We start from the raw sequence: 24,469 nt of genomic DNA, 5'->3' as shown, positions 1-24,469 counted from the left end.
GTACCAGGTACTAGGGGCTAGGGGAAAAGCAAAAAAAAAGCGGGCCGTGCTGTGCCGTGCCATGCTGGTGGAAAAGCGCCATTAGATGGAGTTTCACTTGACCATTGTTAGAGTCCTGTGAGGCCTTTAGTGAACGACAGTCGTTAGAGTCAAGTGGGACCCTGGACAGCGAGATGGGAGAGTGTTTATGTCCGTGGTCCCCAACCTTTTTTGGCTCGTGACCCCATTTTGACATTTTACAAATTTCTGGCGACCCCATGATTGTGGCCGTCAATGAAGATGCTCAATTTATATTCGATAAAGTGAAAGTATAGAATACAGTTGTTTAAGATAGTGTGTGGTGTTTTTAATCATAAGTTTAAAAAGAATAATAATTGTTTAAAATAATATTTTTATCAGTAATTTTTTTATCAATTACTAGACATTTCAGGCGACCCCATTTGAATTCCAGGCAACCCCACATGGGATCCCGACCCCAAGGTTGAAAAACACTGGTTTATGTGGTGTTAGATGCTGTATTCATTAGGGCTGGGTAAAAATATCGATTCAGCAATGCATTGCAATTCTTTTCTCTGCAATTCAATATCGATTCAGCAATCTTCTGAATCGATTCAAGCCCCTGGCCAGTGGGGGCGCTGCGAGCAACACCCTCGTGTGATTCGCGCTGTACGGACGGGGGCCGCACTAGACCAAACCATAACAATATGGGAGTGAGTAGTAGCAGCAGCAGCGTTAAGCCAGCACCTTCACACCTGAAAGCAGATGTGTGGATTCATGTTGTATTTATAGGCGCCGATTCCGTGGGTGCTCCGGTGCTCAAGCACCCACACTGTTAAAACGAATTTGTTGGCTCAACTTAAAAAAACGAGTTACCTTGTTGCCTTAAAATTTTGAGTTAAGAGAGCTAAGAATTTCTAGTTCTTTGCACTTCCATGTAAGTTCTTACCACTTAGAATAATATGTTGAAATGACTAATCCCAAAGTGACAGACAGTTGGATCAACTTGATATTTTAAGTTCAGTTGATAACATTTTAAGTACAACTAACAAAGAAATTTAAGTTGTATGAACTAAATGCCTAGTTGAGGTGACATTAAATTATAAGTTTAACCAACAAACACAAGTTGTTCCAACTAAGCTCCTTTAGTTAAATCAACTTAAAATTTTAAGGCAGCAAGGTAACTTTTTCCAGTATAAGTTGGCCTCACTCAAAAACTTAAGTATGTTCCAACTAAGACCCTTTAGTTAAATCAACATACAATTTTAAGGCAGCAAGGTAACTTTTTCCAGTTTTAGTTTACCTCACTCAAAAACTTAAGTATGATCAACAGCATTATTTGTCAAGTTAACTAAATCACTTATTTTCTAAAATGACTGAGTGGAATACATAAAGAAATTACTCTTTTTTTTTTTTTAAACAGTATTTATTTTACCACAAACATCTTTCAACAAAATCAGTTCAGGCATAGTAGGCTATACTTTTGAACATGAAAAATGACAAATATTCAAATAATTCAAATTCAGGTGCATAACAGAAATACTACTTCAACACATGATATACAATTAAGACATATCATTTACTTAAATTACATACAGTACATAAATCACACTGTGAGACAGTCCATCAGATTGACATTCCTTAGCAATAAAACCAGTGTGAGATCCATGTTTAAAAAAAAAAAAGATTGCTGAGAGCAACTTGTGTCTTGAAGCGGCAAGATCCACTGTAATGTTCATGTTTTAGTTTGCAATGCCGTAAAATGTGGTGCTGGTTTGCTGAGGAAAATGTATAGTACTTGCATATCCAAGTCATCCAACAGGTCAGCATGACGTCCGACTGTGCCTTAACACATGCGGGCCCCACGGCCGTCCGCTGGTGCTGGTGCTGGTGCTGGGGGGGCGACGACGACGCAGCAGAACAATAGGAGCTGTCCATCCAAAAATCTCTTGAACTATCAAACAAACAGAACTATGGACTGTGGAAGTTTGAATAGTCAAAATACAGAAGTTATCATGACGTGCATCCTATGTTGCGGTAGGGCTGCACAATTAATCGAATTTTAATCACGATCACGATTTTGGCTGCCACGATTAAATTAAGATGATCGTCGGCGATTTTAACATTTAAAAAGAGGGCTCTGTTGCATATCAAATCAAGCATTTTCTCAACCCAATAGTCAGCCGACCACCAGGGGGCGACCGAAAGGTTAGGGCTTCATTAAGCTGCCTAAACTGCAAGCGAGCAAACCCTGCAGCAGCGGCAGCCTCAAATGATATAACAGTGTGAGAGCTGGTGTGAGACGCATGAGAGAGTGTGAGACGCGATGTCGGGAGCAGCATCTGGAGGTGAGGAGCAGCTTGTGCCTCGTAAGGGCTCCACTTCCATTGTGTGGAGGTTTTTTGGTTTCGCGGAAAGTGATGCTGACCAGAAGGCGATCCTGTGCAAAGAGTGCCGCAGAGTTGTATCTGCGCCACAGGGCAATACAACAAACTTGTTCAACCACCTGAAAAAACACCACAAACCCAAATATGATGAATGCATGAAGGCTAAAGCTAACGCTGGCCCACAAAATCCCCGTCAGTGTTCAGCGCCAGCCCAGACAACAATAACGGCAACCCTGCACCGGGCGACGCCGTATCCCTCCACCTCTCAAAGACATGCAGAAATAACGGATGCCATAACGTTTTATTTGGCCAAAGACATGTGTCCAATAAACACAGTGAACAACGAAGGCTTCAAAAGCATGGTCAAAACACTGGACAAGAAGTATGTGATCCCCTCGCGCAATTATTTTTCCAAAGTGGCATTACCTGCACTGTATGAAAAACGTCGGGGGGAAATAGAGAGGGAAATAACAGCCGTCGAGTATTTTGCAACTACGACTGACCTATGGTCCAGCAGAACAATGGAGCCGTACCTGTCCCTGACAATTCACTATATTGACGATGATTTTACAATGAAGAGTCGGTGCTTGCAGACGTCATTTTTCCCACAAGATCACACAGGAGAAGCTATAGCCCAGGGACTGCGGGAAGCACTGGCCTCATGGAGCCTGCAAGAGGAGAGACAAGTCTGCATCACCACAGATAATGGATCTAACGTCGTCAAGGCAGCTTCTCTAAATAAATGGATGAGGCTCCAGTGCTTTGGCCACAGGCTCCATTTAGCAATTGGTGAGTAGGAATAAAAACGACAATTAAAAAAAAGTAGCCAACACATAATTGAATGGTACTGTGCTAATATGATGGAGTTTGGTCATCAAATGTGTAGGCATTTTATTTATATTTAAATTGCTTTACAAATGACCAGATAAAATAACAGACAAATATATAAATAAATAAATAAACAAGTGATTGAAATAAAACATCTGTATCTTAACTGACCAACATTTTACTGTGTGTGTGTTAAGGTGATTTGTATCTATTTATGTACAGTTTTTAGCCTTTTATTTCATGTGATGTTGGGACAAACTAATTTCCCAATTTCCAATTCAATCCAATCTTAAAACAACACATGAAAACAAAAGATTTAAAAGGAAAATGTATGCAAGGTTTTGTTTTGTTTTAATTATGAATCTCATTTTCTTTTACAGAGAATGCAATGAAAGATCCTCGGATTGACCGTGCAGTAGGGATCTGCAAAAAACTTGTGAGCAGTTTCTCCTACAGCTGGAGGCGTAAAAAGGAGCTAGCACGGGCTCAAAAGGAGCTGAAGCTTCCAGAACATGGGCTGAAGACAGAATGCCCCACAAGGTGGGGGTCAAGACAGGCAATGATAGAAAGAGTCCTGGAGCAGCAGAGGGCCATCTCTCAAGTCTTGTCTTCTGACAGAAAGTCCAGACATCTCATCCCATCATGGCAGGACACTGAGATCCTCGAAGCCATCCACAAATCCCTCCACCCTTTGACTGAGTTTACAGATGCACTGTCCAGTGAGAAGTATGTCAGTGTTTCCTTTGTGAAGCCAGTCCTCCATCTCTTCAGTTCCTCCATCCTCAAAGTGAACGATGATGATTCAGAGCTCACAAACACCATCAGGAAAAAAATCCTAACTTACCTGGAGGAAAAATACAAGGATCCCGAGACACAAGAGCTGCTCGACATGGCTTCAGCTCTGGATCCCCGTTTCAAGCTGCAATACGCAAGTGAGGACAGGGTAGAACCAATCCAAGCCAGACTTGTGTCTGAGATGGCTGCATCTGTGAGCATGGTAAGTAATAATTGTAGATACATAAATACACTATTTATTATAAATTCAAGAAACTAAGTGGATTGAAATGTGCTAAAAAGTAATTAATGTGCTGTAATCTACATTCTGAATGTGGATGTCAATTTCATTTGAATTTGTTATTAATATTTTATTTACCATGCACTTTTCAAGGAGCAGGGCCCAAGTGATGGTGGGACTGCAGACAGGGCAGAGGATACACCCAGCACATCCAAGAAAAAGAAGACCTTGGGGAGCTTCTTCAAGGTCACTGAGAGAGCCAGCCCAGCTCATCCTCCTCACCAAGCTGTAGCCTCTGAGCTTCAGTCCTACCTGCAGTGTGCTGACCTTGATAGTGAGGAGAACCCACTGGACTGGTGGAGGGAACATCAGCGAGTCTACCCCCGACTGTCAAAGCTGGCCAAAAAATATTTGAGCATACCTGCAACAAGTGCCCCTTCCGAGAGGGTCTTCAGCACCGGGGGAAACATAGTGACCTGCCTTCGGTCGTCTCTGAAACCAGAAAGTGTTGACAGGCTGGTGTTTCTGGCCAAAAATCTGTAGGCCTGTACTACAGTAGTATGTTCCTGTTCCTTGTGTGCCTTTTCTGCATAGGCTTCATTTTTTTCATTTGTTTGCACTTTATGATTGCACTTTGCAATGGCATATTTAATTTTTGCCCTTTATCTTGGGTACATTTTATTGTATTATTTATGATTATTTTAAGTTTCAATGTGAAGATTTGTCCACATAATGTTTCTTAAAAAAGAAAGTGCAATAAAAAGACATGTTTTACCGAACATAATGAATAATCGTGATTAATAATCGTGATTACAATATTGATCAAAATAATCGTGATTATCATTTTGGCCATAATCGTGCAGCCCTATGTTGCGGTGAAAAAAAGACCGTTGATTCGGTGGAAACCTGGCTTTACGGGCGGGAGCGGGGCCCCCACAGCATGCGGGGGCTGCGGGGGTAGCCTACACTTTACGGCCCAGCGTCCAGACCTGTAAAGGAAACACGTCTATGTCAGATTGATCTATATCTTGTGTTATATAATTAACTAGCAGAAAATACAAAGTGAGCTAAGGAAGCTAGCTCATAGCTCATTGCTAATTGCATAGCCTACACTAATTCATAATTTCCAACATAAACACCACAGTACATTTAATTAATTACAAACATTTCGTTAAGTTACTCCACAAACTGTGGTTCCAGCCGTATGCTTTTCTCTCAGTGCCAAACACTCTCCGTAGAAGAAAGAGCAGTTAGCATAGTTAGCTCATTCATCATCGCACATTTAACTTCATAACTTAAAAATATTCAGACATTTCGTCAAACAAATACTTCCCAGAGCAGTTGTGCACATTCATGTAACACACTAGATTGCATATCTGATTTACAGACAAAGCCCTTGCTAAACTTAGGCTACAGGGAGCTAACAAGTTGTTTTTTTTTCTTTTTTCTTTTTAAGATTTGATGGCTCTTTGATATTCTACAGTTTAAGAAAACTAGTTTGGCAACCATTTTAACAGTAAAAAGGCACTGACTGCACCATATAGCTTACAAAAATAATTATTTATAGACCGACAACTGCCCCCTTGTGATAAGCACACGTTGTTATTGATATTGTAGCGTCAGACCCGACGACAAGTCAACAACATAACACAAACTTATCTGACAGCTGCTCTCACTTCTTCCTCTGCTCCTCCTCACTCACTCACCTACACACAGACAGGACTCTGTCTTCCTCACACTCACCCCAGCCCCTCAGTTTCTCATCCCACCTGCCCGTACCATACACATTGACAGTCAGTCAGAAATCACAGAACTTAAACATCATAACAAGAACATTACTGCGGGGTCGCTACAATATTTTCAGTTGTGCAGTCAACTATTATCAATAATATTGTTTTGTATTGTTTTATTACTCAAAATGTTATGAGTTATTTTCCAAGAGGAAAGTATCACATAGCCTAATTTAAATTTAGCTGCACTGTAGTTCAGTGTTAAAGCAGTGTCATATTTTGTTATGCTATGAGTTATACTATGGCTGTTCATAAGGCATGAAACTAAACAAATAATTATTAAAAAAAAAAAAATCTGGTACTCTTATTTGTGTATTTCTGCTTGATACTGAATCGATATCGAAGCATTTCAATCAATATCGAATCGAATCGATATCGAATCGAATCGTGACCTAATGAATCGAAATCGAATCGAATCGTGTGATTCTCAACAATACCCAGCCCTAGTATTCATAGGTAATTGTCTTCATGTGCGTAGTGATATGTGTTTGCTAGGCTATCCATGGTAACGTCTTGTCCTGTCCCCACCGTTACTTCCTTTTAAATATATGTTTTTAAGGAGACATATTATTCCTCCTTTCCACAAATTAAAATAGTTTCCAGGTGTCTTAAGGTCATGTCTGTGACATGCTTTAGTCAAAATCCCCCAAGGATCAAACATCACAGTTATTTTCATCCTCTCTAAACAGCCCTGTTCAGAACGGCTGGTTTCAGAGGCTGTCCCTTTAAATGCAAATGAACCACATTAGAAGTAGTAGGGGTGGGATGGTGCAACTACTGGTACCAGGTAGGGGTTGTGTTATGCAAATACAAAAACTAGGTACATCATTGGAAGACAACTGAGGGAACAGCTCGTAAAACCACATGGATTTCAACCTAAGGAGCCTCCAAATTACAGATTTTTTTTGTCAGTTTTCCCATTTTGAGGGCCGAAAGGCAAGACAAACACCCAAATATAAGTTAAAGCAGAAGTAGGCGGAATATTTGTGTTAATATAAGTCTTAAATAGTTATATCTTCCGACAGCAATCACTTACATAAAGTGTTTGGTCAGAAACACGGGTCTGTCAGTCACTCTGAGGCCTGTACTGCGAAGGAGGCTCGACATAGCCAGGCTCTGTGTTCATGATGCAGCTGAACAAAACCTGAAGTCCCGGCCCGGGTTAACATGGTACTACGAAGCTGGTTATCAACTTGGTTTGTTAAAGCAGAAGTAAGCGGAATGTTTGTGTTAATATAAGTCTTAAATAGTTATATCTTCCGACAGCAATTACTTATATAGAGTGTTTGGTCTGAAACACGGGTCTGTCAGTCACTCTGCTCTGCTGTAAGCCGAGGAGAAAACTTTCCTTGTATCCTACAATCTTTATCCAATGAGGAGAGAGAACGGCATAAAGGGGCGGTCCTCTCTGTGTGTACAGCCAAGGGATGCGCGTGAATGTGGTGACGTAGGGACGAGGGCGGGGACTGCTAACTCCATCGGCTGACAAGAAGTTAGCCAAAACCACTGGATCGCTTACTTCTGCTTTAAGTCTGGCTCTCAGCTTTATGATCTGTGCGCGTTCACATCAAAGGGGGCGTTTGCCGTCATATGATTCAACTTCCGCATGAAATGGAGTGACAGCGGGCTGATTTCAGCCAAGAGGAGCAGGTTGTTTTAATGGAGAGAGTATGAGCGAATCAAAAAAGCACGATCACAGCCTGAAGCATCAGTGTTGCTGCAAATATGACAAGAGAGGAGGTTGCTGTTAATTTCTGACAGCTCTTACGCTACTTTTAAATATGAAGCTTTATTCATTTAAATTAAATAAACTAGAGCAAGGTTATTTTAAATTGTATTTTATATTGTTTTCATATATTTCACTGATCGAAATTATAGAATACGAGTGTGTGTGTTTTATTGAGCGTATGTGTGTGCGTATGGAAATAGTGGGTTTTTTAGGTGCTGTGGCTACAAGCAAATCTCATATTGTCTCTACAAAGACAACAAAGACCTTTTTAAATGTGAAAACATCATAGACTTATTCAAGATTTGCGTTTGGGCAACACATACAACAGGCGAAACATCGAAATTAATTAACATTAAAGCAGAAGTAAGTGATATATTTGTGTTAATATAAGTCTTAAATAGTTATATCTTCCGACAGCAATCACTTACATAGAGTGTTTGGTCTGAAACACGGGTCTGTCAGTCACTCTGCTCTGCTCTGAGCCGAAGAGAAAACATTTATCGTATCCTACAGTTTTTATCCAATGAGGAGAGAGAACGGCATGCAGGGCTGTGTGTGCAGCCAAGGAACGCCGTGAATGTGGCGACGTAGGGACGAGGACTGTTATGGTGCGTTCAAGGAAACTCGTATTTTTCCGACCGTGAAGTGGTACCAGTTCGATCTGGTACGAGTTCACGGGTCAGAAGTTACGAGTGGCCGTTATAGTGACTTTCACCGGTAAAACAGGTCGGAAAAACACGAGTGGGTTGCCTGAAACGCTACAAAGTCGTAAGTTGTGACTTGAAGCTGTAATTTACGATTTCAAAAGCCTGCCTGGAACGCAGCATTAGCGAAAACGACCGGACCACTTACTTCTGCTTTAAGTGAAATTATTAACTTTACCGATTATCCATCTGATCCATGTCCTGCTGCGAGCGCACAACTTCTATCAGTGATGACTGACTGTATAAAAAATAAAATATAGGCTATAGCCTAATATATAATGAGCTCCTGACGCTCAGCTCAACGGGTGAGGAGGCGGAGACAACTCTCGGTGGAGACGCTCAGAGAGAAAGTCAACAGCAGTGGATCAGTGTGATCTCTCCCTCCGTACAAACGCTCCGTTCTGATCCAGTTCCACTGGACTTTCAAAGTAAAGGTGCCGCAAGCTGAAAATGTGTTAAATAGTGACACAGCGGCGCTTTAATAGCCGGTTTTATGATTAAACTCTGAACATAACCTGGTCGGGACCCCACTAAACTCGCTTTGCAGTACAGCTCTCTGCTCTGCTGTAAGCCGAGGAGAAAACTTTCCTTGTATCCTACAACCTTTATCCAATGAGGAGAGAGAACGGCATAAAGGGGCGGTCCTCTCTGTGTGTACAGCGGCAGCCAAGGGATGCGCGTGAATGTGGTGACGTAGGGACGAGGGCGGGGACTGCTAACTCCATCTGCTGACAGGAAGTTAGACAAAACCACCGGATCACTTACTTCTGCTTTAAAGAGCCTTCAAAAAGTGATATTTCCCTTTAAACAATCGCCTCACCAGCTTCCATTCTGCTTGTTTTGGGGGTTTTTTTTAATGTGTTTTTTTAAGCTTATTATACACCTATATCAGCATGTTATTACGTACCGCATCCACTAAAGGGCATTCCTACCAAATGTAACATTTGCAACACACTTAACTTTTACCAATACAATTTCAAGAGGGGAAATCGAAATATAGTGCATGGTGCAACGGATCACAGTTGATCACATAGCACATAAGTGGTCCACGGATCGATCAATAAAAAAAAGAAGGTGTGCGTGTAGTGTGGAAACACGTAGGCGCGCCGCCACAGCCGAATAAGCGGGCAATTAAAAAAACCCAGTTTCCGTTTTTGAAGCTACAGCTCTACGTTGCACACAACACATTTTTTTTTGTTTTATCAACATGTTTACTACCTCGGACGTCACGACACACTACGTTAATTTGCGTCGTTGCGGAAGGCACACATCTGAACGTCAGTTTTCACCTTCGGATGTTCTCGTTTTGAATTCTGTTCGAATAGCTAAATTCGATCTGACAGTCAGTCCTAGATCAGACGTGGGTTTTTTGACCAGCGGAAAAGGAGCCATATGCCGTTTGTAAGCGATGTGAACGTGTGGAGCGTCTGTTTCAGGTCGTCATGAAAAGACGCCTGGCAGGGTGGAGTCAGAGCGACCTGATTATACGACAGTAAGAAAGTGGAGGAGGAAAGTCCGACTGTGACAACACAGAGCTGCTTGTGACGTTTATTCTGCGGTAACACGTCTCATATGTTTGCTCATCTATGGCGGCAAGAACATCCGCTATAGGCTCCTGTGGATGCAGGGTAACAGTGTGTGCGTCAGCGCCGCGCACACACACACAGAGCGTTGTGTCGGAGAGAGGTGAAACAATAACCTACAGACCACCTGAGTTGACGTGAACTCCGCTCGTAGTTACAGAGTCAGAGCAATAAAACTGTCAGAGTGAAATATTTATCCACAACCTGTTCAAATAAATAGAAGGACTCTTGCCTCGTGATAGACACACTTTAGAGCTGATGTATGGTAGAAAAAAGACAACAACAACAAAACAATGCAAATCAAACTGTGTATTAGTGAACTGTTCCACCCTTAAAGGGACAACGAGGAGTTTTGTAAAGCGAAGTGTCTTCATACTACATTTCCCATGAGCCTCCGCGCGCACAGTGAAATTCTTGGACCGGCACAAGACAGACGTCTTGCCAAGAATGTTTTCATTCATCAAGAATTAAACTCAGAGGTTCGAAGACGATCAGATACCGTCGTAGTTCCGACCATAAACGGCGATTCGGCGGCGAAAACCGAAAGTAAAGAAACGCTGGTCGGCTCGCCCAGCATTTCCACTACCACTATTAACAAAATAACAATAGAGACAAAACAATATATTTATCGAAAATGGAGCCATTAACAAGTGTGGGTAATGTAGATTCCTCCACATTAATATGAGACTTTTTTATTGTCGTGGAATTTTTCGTTCTGCCGATGGACAAACTCCTCGTTGTTAAAGTGAACTCATGTCATCCTCCCAAACTGAACACATTCTCTGGTTTCTTCAGGATTCAGTCAGGATGCTCCTTGAACTGGCAAAAAATACATATCGAATAGAAATATTGAGAATCGATCAATACCGTATGGAAAAATATATTGTGATAAAGTTTTTTGCCATTATCGCCCAGCCCTAGTTATCCTTAACATCTTTGAACTTGATGTTTTTGTCCACTGAGTTGATGTGTTCAGTGAATGCCTGTAAATCTTGGGTTTTGATTTTTACCCATCTTTATGACAGATTTATGGATATGCTTCTGAGTTACATGGTTAAATCCTGATAATAATACAAATAACTTGTCATCTGAAATTGAAAAGGCATACTGCATATAAACTCATTGTGTTAAAACTAAAACAAAGTTGTTGGTTTTTTTTTTTACATTCATTTGGAAAATTGAATAGCTGCGATAGCACCAGCACCAGGAGAACTGTCCAATCATTTGAGCAGAGCCTTCACCATGAACTTTTGTCCTTTTTTGTCCATGGCAAGGTAGTTTTACAAAGATAAAAAGAAAGAAATACTATTCCCCATCATCATAATAGTATTCATTAATCTCATACAATAGATCCACAGGTTTTACTGTGGCCATCATCTCAGGAACCTTTGCAGCGAATTGAAGCTTGATGACTTCGATCCAGCACAAAGCTACACTTCAACTTGGTGAGCAGTTTTGCACAAATGACCGCAGCAACATAATGAGCGGCATGTCATTCAAAGCCCACTGGTGCCTTTCAGATAAAGTCACCTGCACCTCCCTTCCTCACTGAATGAGAGCCAGCCTCAGTGGATCATGTTACTGGAGGGACTGTGTGACTTTTACCATATGAATGAAGCCACTGCCTATTTTCAGAGGGAGGTGGATTGTTCCTGGTCTGCAGACTGGATTGTGAGTCACACTGGGCTGCGTGTCAGTCAACCCAGACGGGGTTCATTAAACTGCCTCCATTAGAGCTAATGAGTTGTAGGTCAGTGGTTGTGGGTGGCCTCTCCATTCAGGGTTAACAGAGCACATAACTAACTGGCTTGCTGATTCAGTTAATTCACACCAACAAGGGTAGAACTGTTTTGTCAACTTTCAGCGCACATCTGAATCTGTTGCAGGTTCAAATGGTCAGAAAAATAGAAATGTTCACAGTTGGTACTTTTACTGCAAATAAACAAAACCCTACCAATGTATGCTGTTGTATAATGACAGCAGAAATAGGAAATAACATGTTCACAACTCAAGTATTGAAATCAACACTCACAAGCAGTAAAAGTTGTGTAACATAACGGCAACAGTGTGTCTCCTCAAAGGTCACAAAAGGCAAAACACACAGGCTATACACAGGGAGTCCACCACGACTCTGGTACATGAACAAACCTAGTGAGCCGCTAAGCTCCCAAGTGTCCACTTCAGCATTCTATACCATGTAGCCTACAGGCTGCAGGTCATGGTCTGTACAAGAGCTAGTTTCAGCAGCAGCTGAGTCAAGCTCAAGTCATGTACAGGTTCTCTTTGGGCCAGAAATGAAATAAACTGTTTTATAATGACATCTGGGCAACCTTCAACATAGAGTAGCAGAGCCTGGGGGAACTTAGATCACCAAAATATTGCAAAAGTAGGGCTGTAAGTAGCTATTGTTAAGTTGAAATTATAGTTGATTGATAGAAAAATAATATCTAAAAACTATTTGGACAATCGTCATTTTTTCATGCTGAATAACTTAACTGAACTATTTGTCTTGACAGACCAAGACAATTGAAGACATGACCTTGGACACTGAAGAACTCGGTTGGACATTTTCACATTTTTCCTTGACATGATGTAAACCATGCAATTCATTGGAGATGCTTGAATCTGACATCATTTGACATTTTCTCAAATGATCAATCATTTAAAATTATTGCAAATATAATTTATTACAAATGACTACTCAACTGATTGATCAAGAGACTTATCGTTTCAGATTTATGGATATTATCTGTGTGTTACACAGTGACAAGGGTAGGCTGCCACAGCACCAACTAGCATGCAGCTACCTTGCAGTATGAGCATATTCCAGGCTGAGTGCGATACAGACTGCTTGAACAGCCCCAAATCTCATTACATGCTGACAGTAGCTGTTATACTGTATGAAGTGTACATTGGGGAAATAGCAATGAGTAATAAGAATGGAATTATGCATTAAAAACATAGTCCCTGCCAGGCTTTTCTAATGTGCTGTGCTGCAAATAAATCACTGAGGATCCTCTACGATACCTGGAGGCCTGCTCACAGTCACAACTAAATGTTTATATTCTTCATCAAAACATGTTCCACTACTGTAAGGGATTATATTACATAGAAAACAGGCAGGGATAAATGTAATCTTAGCATTAGAGCATTTTCAAAGCAGGCAGTTTGATATGTCAAAGCAGGGAAAACACATGTTCCCAATAACAACCATGTCTGCATTTCATTGAGGTTTCCCAATGCCAGGACTCTGGTATTTAGCATGCTGGTTCAGTGGTGTGGCTTATTGAGAATTTGAGACACTATCATGATTATTATTTGCTCTTTTGTGTCTCGTGCAGTAACAGGTAAAAACATATATGGTAAAAAAAAAAAAAAAACCTGAATACAGTCCACTCATATACAGCAGCAGGTGCAGACACAACTAAAATGCATAATTAAAATCACACACACTCATATTTCAAAGCAGACAGCCTCTTAAGGAGAAATGACTACTGTTCTCCTCTGGCATAATCTTAAATTGAAGGAGCAGCAAAATTGATCATGTTGACGGGAGTTCACCAGTTATCATAGCAAAAATAAGGAAACGCTGTCTAGTTGTGTGTCCTTGCAAGTAATCTATAGGCTAATATGCTATCATTTTTACAGTAAAGGCAACATGTCTGCATCTGGTTTCCGACAGGAAATGTTCCACAACAACAACCTATGGGGAATGCAATGCCAATGACACTGAAACGTCAGAATTCATAGTCCTCCACCATGTCTACTAAATAAAAATAGCACCGTGGCAGCAAAATAATCAAATTAATCTCACATTAACACACACAGTGATGAATAGGCCTACAGGTAAATGACAGCAGCACAGCAGGACACTAGGCCACTACTGTAGGTAATCAAAGGAGCTCACTCACAGACCAGCACATTAGCACAATAAGCACTTACTTTGTTGATGTGCAGTGGTGAACAACTTGTTGGGAGATGCTTGTCAGGACTCAGCAGGTCCACCGCCTCTCTCTGTCGGCTTGAAGCGTAGTGATGTGTAGCGGACATATACAGTCTATGGTAGCTGACAGCTTAACATGTGGCCAGTAGCTCACCTCATGGACCAAACTGAGGACGGTGAACAGGTGAGGCCTTACGCTGTCGCTTACCCTACGCCAAAGTTTGTGAATCAGCTTCAGAGTAAACTTAAAAAGCCCGCCGAAACTTGTGATATAAAGTGCGGGACTGCGGTTCAACCCGTGTAATTTTATCGTTTCCTTTTCGTAGGCTACTGTACTGAACGTCGCTCCACCTAAAAACACCCGCCAACACCGCTGACGTGCTCGCCTCTCACCGAAAATGACGTAAGTCACGCGACTGTTTTACCTAAAAAAAAATCTGTTTCGTGTGCCTGCGGTGTAACTACGGTGTCACGGAGCAATGCATGTCGATCGGGCTACCCGTGGATTTCCCCTCACTTAGGTTGTGCCATGGGTTGTGCCATTTAGTCATGTTTGCAAACATGGCGATGTCCCATCTGCATAGGCCCGTGATGCCCGCGACCCCCTTCTGCTGTTGCGTAGAGAAAATGGCGATCAATGAGGGTAAGAAGATGCAGTTTACACGCAATTTGCTGACCACACTGAATGCGCTACAGTTGCAAAACTTGACACTGTGAACGCGCATAATCACAAAAAACTTATAATTGTGTGTAACTAGCTGCTACACAGTAGAATAATGCAATTGGAGAAACAACAGTCGTGTTTTCGGCCGATGTGAATGGCTTTACAATACTGGGCCAACGACGACCTGTTGCTATGGAGGTGGTGGTAGTTGAATGAGGACTGAAGCATAAAATGAAAATTAACAAAATGTTTTTGACACAAATTCAGAATCTAGATTTGAATGTATCTGTATCTGTGACTATAGTGTTGAATTGTCCCAAGTAGGCTACGGTTTTAACACGGTCTTGGAAATGTTCCACAAGCACTTTGTTCATGCTGATTCAACAGGCTTTCCTGCAGTGTTATCACTGGCACTCTGTCCGACAAACATCCTGCTCCACACCACCCCAACTGTGTTTTATTGGGTTAGGTCTGGGAAGTGTTGAGGCCCTTTCTTAGGGAAGCTAAAGTCAAATCAAAACTAACATGGCACAGTGACTCCTCTCTGACATGGCCTATTATCCAGCTGAAAGAATCTAATAATTACACAATGAGTCCTTTGGTGAGCCAAGAAATACCATCTCCTTTACTGTGGCACCACTAACATTATCAGACCGTGCAGCATATTTCCAGTCTTCAGTCATCAGGTGGACATTTGTCACTGTAGCCCTTCTGCTTCAAGGCTCGATGGGTAGTGCGATGTGAGATGCCCCAGTGCACACTAATGTTGTACAGCGGTGTTATGTGCATATTTGTAGCCCACCTAGTAGTTTGAATGAATGTTGCCTTTCTCCTCTCACCACAGGACAGCACTGCTGACAGCATGTTTCTAGACACTGAGTAGCTGTTTGAGCCGTGTGTCACAAGCCGCAGTCATCTCATCCTCATAATGACTCGTTTGCTACTAACATGATCTCAGATTTTCATCCTGTTATTGAGAATATCAAACAAAGCTCTTGGTGAACAGCCGCAAAAATAATGGGACCAATTAAATGTTGCATTTTTAGGATTTTACATCTTGTTATTTTCACATCTTCAATAAGGTATTACATGATGTGTTTTTGTAGTGCTCTGCTACTCTAATTCTGCTGATCTGTGACACATCTGTGGCATCGCATAACAAATATAAAAATGTTTGAGTAGATCAAGCTGCCCACTTAATTTTCAGTATTTATGAAACAAATCAAAAGCAGTCACAATCAAGATCAAACACAGATTAGTATGTCTGAACTTAGACAACATTGCTTTGACTGTGGTGTCTCAGGTCTGTCGTGGGGTCGGATCAGATTTCCACTTATCGAAAATGGAATTGAACCTTCCAGTCTGGGGTGTGCTTTTGTACCTTGTACCATTGTAAAAGAGTCTAGAAAAATTTTTCAACTGTTGTATAATCGTTTGAGAAAAAATTCCAAACTCAAGGTTCACTAAATTGCATTTTTTCTTCTTACATTTTTGAATTTTTTGTTTAATCCACAGCAAAAATCTGGTACATGATGTGCATAAGAAGTCAAATCTAAACAGTGTGCAAAGCAGGACCCAAAACATCCATGAGTTTCAAAAATGTTCATGTAAATTAGAGCCCAGAGATCTTCCCAGAGATTTCAGCAATATCACAGCGTTTTCATAAACCTTGCTCAGTGTCCCTCGATCATTAAAACAACAGATCCATCCCCAATACAACTGAGCAAAGTGATTCTGCTGGTGAATGTTACATAATTGAAAGACAGAGAAAAGTCAACCTTGAGCTAGTATTGTGTTATTAAACATCAAACAAGATCAGTATTTTTTTTAATTAATAGGCTAGTATGTACTGTAATAGTTGCCTACACACATGCAATGCAAGCTGTGTCAACACACAGCTGGATTAAACTTTCTGTTCATCCAAGGCTTTTATTACCTTAGCGACTTGGTGACTGTTCAACTTCTTTGTTCGTCCAACAATTTCCAGAAAAGAAGAACGTGTTATAATTGGACTTCATGACAGTCACATGCTGTGGTTTCTGGGGTTAGTGTGAGGACAGTGGTCAGTGTTGCTCCTTTTTGTTTCAGACAAAAAATAACACTAAATCAGTGGCTTCCATATGAAACAGTCCATTTGCAGGTGAAAGGTCACAGGTTTAAATCCCCCGTCTGCCAGAGACCACCGTTGTTGAGGAGCTGTCAAGCAAGAACAGCTCCTGTGCCCATGCAGATTCTTTACAGGAATACACCAGTGTCATTTAGATTTACAGCCCATTTACTTGTGTTTATGTTTAGCCTACATTCCTGCAATTTTAACCGTGCATTCCTGTAAGTGTGCCGTATCTTAATGACTGTTTGTAACTTCTTCTGCTACTGGAAAGCTTGGATTTAAAAAAAGAAGAGAATTAAAATTGTGAGGGGAGATGTTTTCAGGGATTAATGTTGGAGCTTTTTAAAGTGTTGCAAGCTTAATTCCTGTGGGTTTCAGGTGACTGACACTAAGTAAGGTGTAACAACACATTGTGTGTTGACATGAAAACACTTCACTCAAGCACTCTTGAGCGCAGTCGCAAAACATTAGGACAAAACGACAAAACAAAATTAGGGCTTTTGCTTCACTGTGATGGATTAGCCAGATGGTGTATTGCCCATGTTTCATCCCTGCTTAAAAATTGATCGTGGTACTTTGATTGTAGGAAATCAAATCAGGTGGAAATATTTAATAGAGTGACACAATGAAGACCAAAATCCTGATTAAAGAAAATGCCATGTAGTGGTGACACTAAATGATCCGGTGGTGGTCCTTTAATATTCTCTAAACTTCAAATGTCTTGCTATATATCTGTCTTTTAAGGAGTGTTTAAGAGGCTGCAAGTATGAAATGGCAAAGTTTACATATATGAGGTATAGAATATCCTTTTTCCATATACATAAACTGTTTCCACACCAGATCATCTACATTATGCAGACCTGCTTTTTTATTTTGAAATGTTCAGTATGTGAGGATCTGGTGAGCGGGAATAACATATTAACTTTCTCTTCCTGTATCAGTCTGAGAAAGAATGTGTTTATAGTGGGTTTATGAGCTGGGCTGAGACACTTTGTGTGCTTGTCTTTCAACAGCGCTGAAGAGCGGAGGCAGAGGAGGGCAGAGTCGCGCTGGATGGGGGCCACGGCCGGGCCTGATGGCAGGAGCCTGGAACGCAGCAAGATCTAATCACGTCCTTTAGGAGCCTCCGAGGTGCTACAGTTCACGGGGAGACACTGAAAAGGTAGGAAGATGGATGGATGAGAGTCTGAGAGGCGCACAAAATATTGATCAGTCCAGCAGCTCATAGATCAACCAGTCCAACCTCTTGTTGGGTCGCAACAAACATGATAACATCCTAGATTACACTCTATTTAATTTAATGCAGGCCTAAACGTGCACAAGATTGAATGAAAACTTTATTTAGGCCTAAGGAAATAAATAGTCAATTGTACATTTTAGACAGTCAAATGTGATTGTAAATTATATTGTTTTCAAATACAAAAATACATGGTTAATTTTATTAATTAATTTGACTGGTTTTCTTCTTAATTTCTTCTGTACATCCATGTTAAGTAAAACCAAAAAAAATGTAAGTAATTGTTTGTATTTTAAACAAAAAACTAAAAGGTTCAGAGATGAGACAGGATGATTTTACTTTAATAAGGAGAATTTGACTAGAATTGATGGTGAATGATGATGCCTGATGGTCAGCTGCATTTATTATCTATATTATCGTTTGCTCCTATCACACATGCAGTTAAAAAAAAATAGGGATGTATGAAATTCAAAGGAGTGGCTAAGATAAATGGCTGTCCTGTGTTTTTGCACCACAGTAATCGGGGTTCTAATCTGCAGTGCTCTTGAATTTATAGAGGTGTCTCAGTGAGCCATGGCAGGGAGCCAGCGGTGTCATACCAAAGCCATGAACTTCAGACAGTTGGTTGGAATCCACCTATCGTTAATTTTGTTAATCACCTGTATTTTTTCAACATTACTGTAGCCTACATGTCAAAATGTCAGCAGACCTAAAGCTCCAGTAGTTCTCTATAATGACACTTGACATCTTTTCTTTCATACGAGTGACGCATGTCCTGGTAAAATGCCACAGGGAGCATTTGAAGCATCAATTCATTCAACTGTAATAACTTGATTTTAGTAGCTATAAAAAAAAAGATCCTTTTGTCCTTTGTTTCACATAGTGAGTTTGTTGTGTTTCTCAGTATCATGATGATTTTAATTCATTTTGTGAAAGAATTGCTGCCGCTGGGAAAAACACTGTGATCATTAAAATATGGATTTTCATCTTCATCATCATTAATCTTCATCTCTTTTTCATCAGCCGTGCACCTGACTCCTGGCTGAATGTCTCGTGCTTCCTGCTGTAAAGCTTCCTGTATGTCCTTCCTCCACTGTGATCTGCTCTCTTAAGCATAATACCATCCTACAATTGATGCAGTAATGTTTTTTTTATATATAGTATATAGCCAAATGATGGGGCACACACAGGAAGACAGGGCCTAGTGGTGAGTTGTGACAAGAGATACTCAGCTGAATTGGACATGCCCCAAAAGCATTTTTTAGTGTAATCACAGCTCACATTATGTACTTTTGTACAGGCTGCGTTTTTCTTTTGATTTTGTTGTGCCAACAGTTTGAATCCAGCAGCGCTCACTGACTGTCACACCTGTATAGGTGTATATAGTATATAGCCAAATGATGGGGCACACACAGGAAGACAGGGCCTAGCGGTGAGTTGTGACAAGAGATACTCAGCTGAATTGGACATGCCCCAAAAGCATTTTTTAGTGTAATCACAGCTCACATTATGTACTTTTGTACAGGCTGCGTTTTTCTTTTGATTTTGTTGTGCCAACAGTTTGAATCCAGCAGCGCTCACTGACTGTCACACCTGAGGCAAACATAGCATATAATAAACCTACCTGACAGAGCCTGCCAGCACCGCCAACGTTACAGGCGTTAACACGCCCGTGACTGTTGTACTGTGGTAAACGCAGTACACAGGCTGTCAATTTATGCAAACCAATAAGAACAGAGAGAGGAGTGGAGTCAAAGTGTGATGAAAGGAAATGGCTTCAAAGTGATGGGATGTCACAACAATGTCAGTTATACTCCTGTGGGTAAGGAGACACCTCTTCCCATGGATAACGACACACAACATCTTCTTTTTATTCCACATGAGGAATGCAGCTGTTTTTCTCATACCGTTCACTTTACGTAACCAGACGCAGACCCGTGGATTCTTCTCTCTGTGAATACAGTTTGAAGATTCATTTAAACTGAGACCTTTGCGCGGCTTAGATCAAATGGTTGATGTCTTTGGGGTCAAGTTAAATCCTGAAAATGTGACACTCGCATCATCAGCCAACGCTGAATACAGCACATAGAAATAGAATATCTGTTTAATAAAACCATAGTTGCATAAAAGGCTAATTTGTAAGTTTAATTACGATTTAGCTGACATGTTATCTAATTTCATACTGCAGATGTCCTTCCTCCCTCATAAGACCATCAGAGACAGTAGAGGACATTGCACTGTGCAGAGTTCCTCACTCTGGATTGAATTAAGTCAACAATTTGGCTATTAACCATTAAATTGGATATTGAATGGTGAACTTCCTGTTTACATCAACAAATACAAATTTGGGGACATTGTTGCCCTGTGTTGAGCCTCTCAGTCAGTATCCTGTCTATTTTAGGATTTATAAGAATATATTTTAAATAGCTCCTATGATTCAAGGTCAGATCTGTGAATTATTGCACTTTTGACCATCTCTAACTTAAAGCAGAAGTAAGCGAACCGGTGGTTTTGGCTAACTTCCTGTCAGCCGATGGAGTTAGCAGTCCCCGTCCTCGTCCCTACGTCACCACATTCACGCGCATCCCTTGGCTGCACACACAGAGAGGACCGCCCCTTTATGCCGTTCTCTCTCCTCATTGGATAAAGGTTGTAATATACAAGGAAAGTTTTCTCCTCGGCTTACAGCAGAGCAGAGTGACTGACAGACCCGTGTTTCAGACCAAACACTCTATTGAAGTGATTGCTGTCAAAAGATAGAACTATTTAAGACTTAGGTCGCTTTCACACTAGCCTCGTTTGGTCCGGACTTTAGGACTTTTCAGTTTGGTCCGAACCAAAATTTCAGGTGTGAACACTCCCCCGGACCACGGTCCGGACTTTTGTCGGACCAAACAAGCGGACCATGGTCCCCCAAAAAAGTCAGGACTCGGTCCGGTTCGAAGTGAACCATGGTCCGGTTCGCTTCAGGTGAGAACGTAATCGGACTTTTAATAGGACCAAATACAGGAAGCAAACCAAAACAGCAGTGTTTCCCATAATAAATTACCTCAACCACGAATAGATTTTTCGGCTTTTGGCTCGACCAATGCAATATCGTTTCATTCATTCATGTCCGCATAGCGCTCTTTCTCCGTTATTGCCGTACACACACACACACAGAGAGAGAGAGAGAGAGAGAGAGAGAGAGAGAGAGAGAGAGAGAGAATGCAGGACAGCTGGGCGCGGTGAAAGCTGCCACAGTCTCCTTGCAAAGGAAAACTGTCAAAGCTGCTGCTCCCCATTGTTGGTGAATAGGAAAAAAAATGACAGAAAGTGATTTTCCCTCACATTTTCTGACCAATAGCTGAACGACCTGTAGACCACGTGTCATTTGTTTACAAAAAAGGTGCGTTTTGACAAGGGACAGTGTGAACACAGACCGGACCAAAACTTAATTGCAACAATGTATCGTTTCTTCCCTCTGGTCCGGACCGTGGTCCGGACTTTCAGGTGTGAAAGCGACCTTATATTAACACAGATATTCCACTTACTTCTGCTTTAAACCTGCCCGGCAGCCATGGATCAAGTGCTGCCGACCAAGAACATTTGTATGTACCAGACAAATGTTAGTGTTATGCACAGTGTGTTTTCTGCTACATAGCTACATGTAAATTTGGTCATTATCAAACACACAGAGAGCTCCCAAAAGCACATTTTTTCATTTTTCCTTCCATCTTCCACCAGGGCTGTAATAGGATGGGATGTACAAATTCTGTACCTTGACACTGCTGCAGGTATATAAAAAGCAATAGATCACATGGCCGCTTAGATGTGACAGCAGTAAGTGAAAGTGATGAATCCACTGAGAGACATCAGTTCCCTGCAGCTCTACAGCTTCACAGAGACATCCAGCTCATTGTTTTGGTTCAGTCTGCTGTTTACCTACACTACATGTCTTACCCAGGACTGGTGCTGATGGATTGAAGCTCAGAGTGAGAGGGACATGAGTCGATGTGCCGGTCTGTCATTCAAAGCAGCCATGCCCTCAATTATGCAGAAGTTTAAGCCTTAAGTCAAGTCAAGTATAGTTTATTTGTCCCAACTTGGGCAATTTGGTTGCAGTCTAGGTGTATAAAAACATAAAAAACAATACATTCCAACACACATACATACAACAGATCACGGCCTCAATATGTATATATACCGGTATATAAAAATAAAAAATAAAAAACAATAGTGCAAAAGAAGGAAATTCTAAGTGAAGTGTCAACCACATAGATCCCCAACATCAACATTGAAAACATCGTCGTCGTTAATATCAAACTCATCGTCGTCATCATCATCATCATCATCATCATCATCAACATCGCCATCGCCATCATCGTTCAACCAGGTTCAGTTCCCTAATGGGAGTGGGGATGAATGAATGTCTGTACCTGTTCTTTTTCACCTTAGGGGCACATAAGCACACACCAGATGTTAACCAGACACCGTCTAAACAGATACTCCTACCTTTCCTAAAAAAAATTATATGTTGGACTGTATATCTGCTGTAAAGTTGGTCATTTTACATGGTGGTCTATGGAGATTGACTGGCTCACAGAGCTAGACTCTTTTGAGTACTTACTTGAGTTGGTTTAATTTTTCCAGCCTCAGAAGTTGCTCCTTGCTCAGATCGGGCAGATGTTTCCCACAGGAGCTGGTGAGATTTAAGACAGAGAAAAAACAGGAAGCAGATTCACTGGTGGTTCAAAACCTGACTGAATGAATAGTGTACTGTTTCTCCCTTTAAGCTAAGTGTCAACTGTTTACCACCAGGTTCACCATATCACATGAATAAGGTGATAATATGTCAGCGTTCTGTTCACAGCTTGTTCTACAAAATGAATAGTCAGAAGCTTAGATTTCACTTTGTGGCAGCGGAGATCTACAGTGACAGCTGTGTTTTCTGTGCTTGCTGACATCTTTAGGTTGCGTGCCCATGAGGTCGTCCGTGCTGGTCCTGTTCCTCCTCCTCGTCAGTGCCCGGACTGTGGCCACCATCAGAGGAAACTCGTGTGCCGCCACGACGGCGCAGCAGCAGGAACCAGGCGACAGCCCAAACTCCGTCCCCACCGTGGACCCCAAACTCTTCACCAAGCGCCACTACCTCTCCCCCAGGGTGCTCTTCAGCTCTCAGCCCCCCGATGCCGAGCCGGCAGCGTCGCAGGTGGCCGGCAGAAGGAGCCGGCGGCGAGCGGGGCAGCCTCAGCACCGCGGCGTGTACTCGGTGTGCGAGAGCATCAGCGTCTGGGTCGGCAACAAGACCAAGGCCACGGACATCTTAGGCAACGAGGTGATGGTGCTCCCGGACGTCAACATCAACAATGTCAACAAGAAGCAGTACTTCTTTGAGACGACGTGCCACAGCGCTCCCTCCGGCGGCTCGGGCTGCCTCGGGATCGACGCCAGACACTGGAACTCCTACTGCACCAACTCACACACTTTTGTACGAGCTCTGACTTCCTGGAAAAACCTGGTGGCCTGGAGGCTCATACGCATCAACGTGGCCTGCGTGTGCGTGCTCAGCCGCAAGTCGTGGCGACAGTGACGACTTGATCTGTACAACACACACACACACACACAGGTTCACACAGTCAGTCCAGGGGCAGTACAAATTACAAACAAAGACATACTCATGCTATCATGCAGGCAGTTGTGACTTTCTCTGTGTAACTTATCACCAAAGACTTCTCACTCTCTGCACAAAGTAAATTATTGGTATATGTCAAAGTATCAGGACTGCATGTATATACACCAGGCCTGGGTCAAATAGTATCTGCAGTTGGTTTGTGGCTGGGTCCAAACACCAAATACCAAGGGCCTGTGTGGCTATTTAAGCTGTGGTGTAGAGGAGGCTCAGCTTGCACAGGTTTAAAGCGCAGCTGCTCAGTCGCACCTGACCGCTGTGTCAGACCGAGCTCTAAAGAGAAACCGGCCCTAGGGTAAACAAAAGGGAAAAAAACAAGAAAACGACTCAAAAGCTCATTTTATGTGAGGAATAAGATACATTTATCAAACTACTTACCCCCGCTCACAAGTGTAAGGAGCAACTCTCAGGTGATTACATGATTGATCACATGTCGGCTCAGAGCAGAAGGAGCCAGTTACAGGAAGAACCGACCCCTGCATCTGCAATATTATGTAATCCAAGGGGAAAATCCTACAATTTATTCTCTGATTCTGCACACAAAAAAGTTCATTTTGTTTTGTTCAGTGTGTTGCTTCTCAGATTTAAAGGAATACGCCAACATTTTGCAGCAGATAGACACCATCCTTTCGACTGTGCGTGCAGTAACGAGGGAGAGCCTGTATCGCCCGTAATTAGCTTAGCTCAAACACTGGAAGTGTATAGGTAGTGTTAGCCTGCCTCCACCTAAAGTCATCAGAGAAACTCTTCAGCAACTCTTAACGGAAACCAGCGGGCCGATCTTCGTCTCAGAGCTGACAAAACTCTCCGG

General features: G+C 41.9%; 1 protein-coding gene across 1 annotated transcript; it reads left to right on the top strand.

Annotated features, from left to right (window-relative positions):
• The first annotated feature begins 17,763 nt into the window (after positions 1–17,763).
• ngfb (nerve growth factor b (beta polypeptide)) lies at positions 17,764–24,224 on the top strand. The gene is made up of 2 exons (XM_085778075.1): positions 17,764–17,912; positions 22,940–24,224. Exon 2 carries the CDS (start codon positions 22,951–22,953, stop codon positions 23,557–23,559), a length of 609 nt encoding a protein of 202 aa, XP_085634201.1. The 5' UTR covers positions 17,764–17,912; positions 22,940–22,950; the 3' UTR covers positions 23,560–24,224.
• The last annotated feature ends 245 nt before the right edge of the window (positions 24,225–24,469 follow it).

Source organism: Trachurus japonicus, chromosome 5 (assembly GCF_045865225.1).
Source record: "Trachurus japonicus isolate A0001 chromosome 5, Traja_1.0".
Classification (NCBI taxonomy): Eukaryota; Metazoa; Chordata; class Actinopteri; order Carangiformes; family Carangidae; genus Trachurus; species Trachurus japonicus.
The sequence above is the reverse complement of the archived record's forward strand: the minus strand, read 5'-3'. Positions and strand labels throughout refer to the sequence as shown.

Excerpts from the sequence above, each read along its gene's own strand:
- ngfb (XM_085778075.1), top strand. The coding sequence starts at position 22,951 with ATGAGGTCGTCCGTGCTGGTCCTGTTCCTCCTCCTCGTCAGTGCCCGG.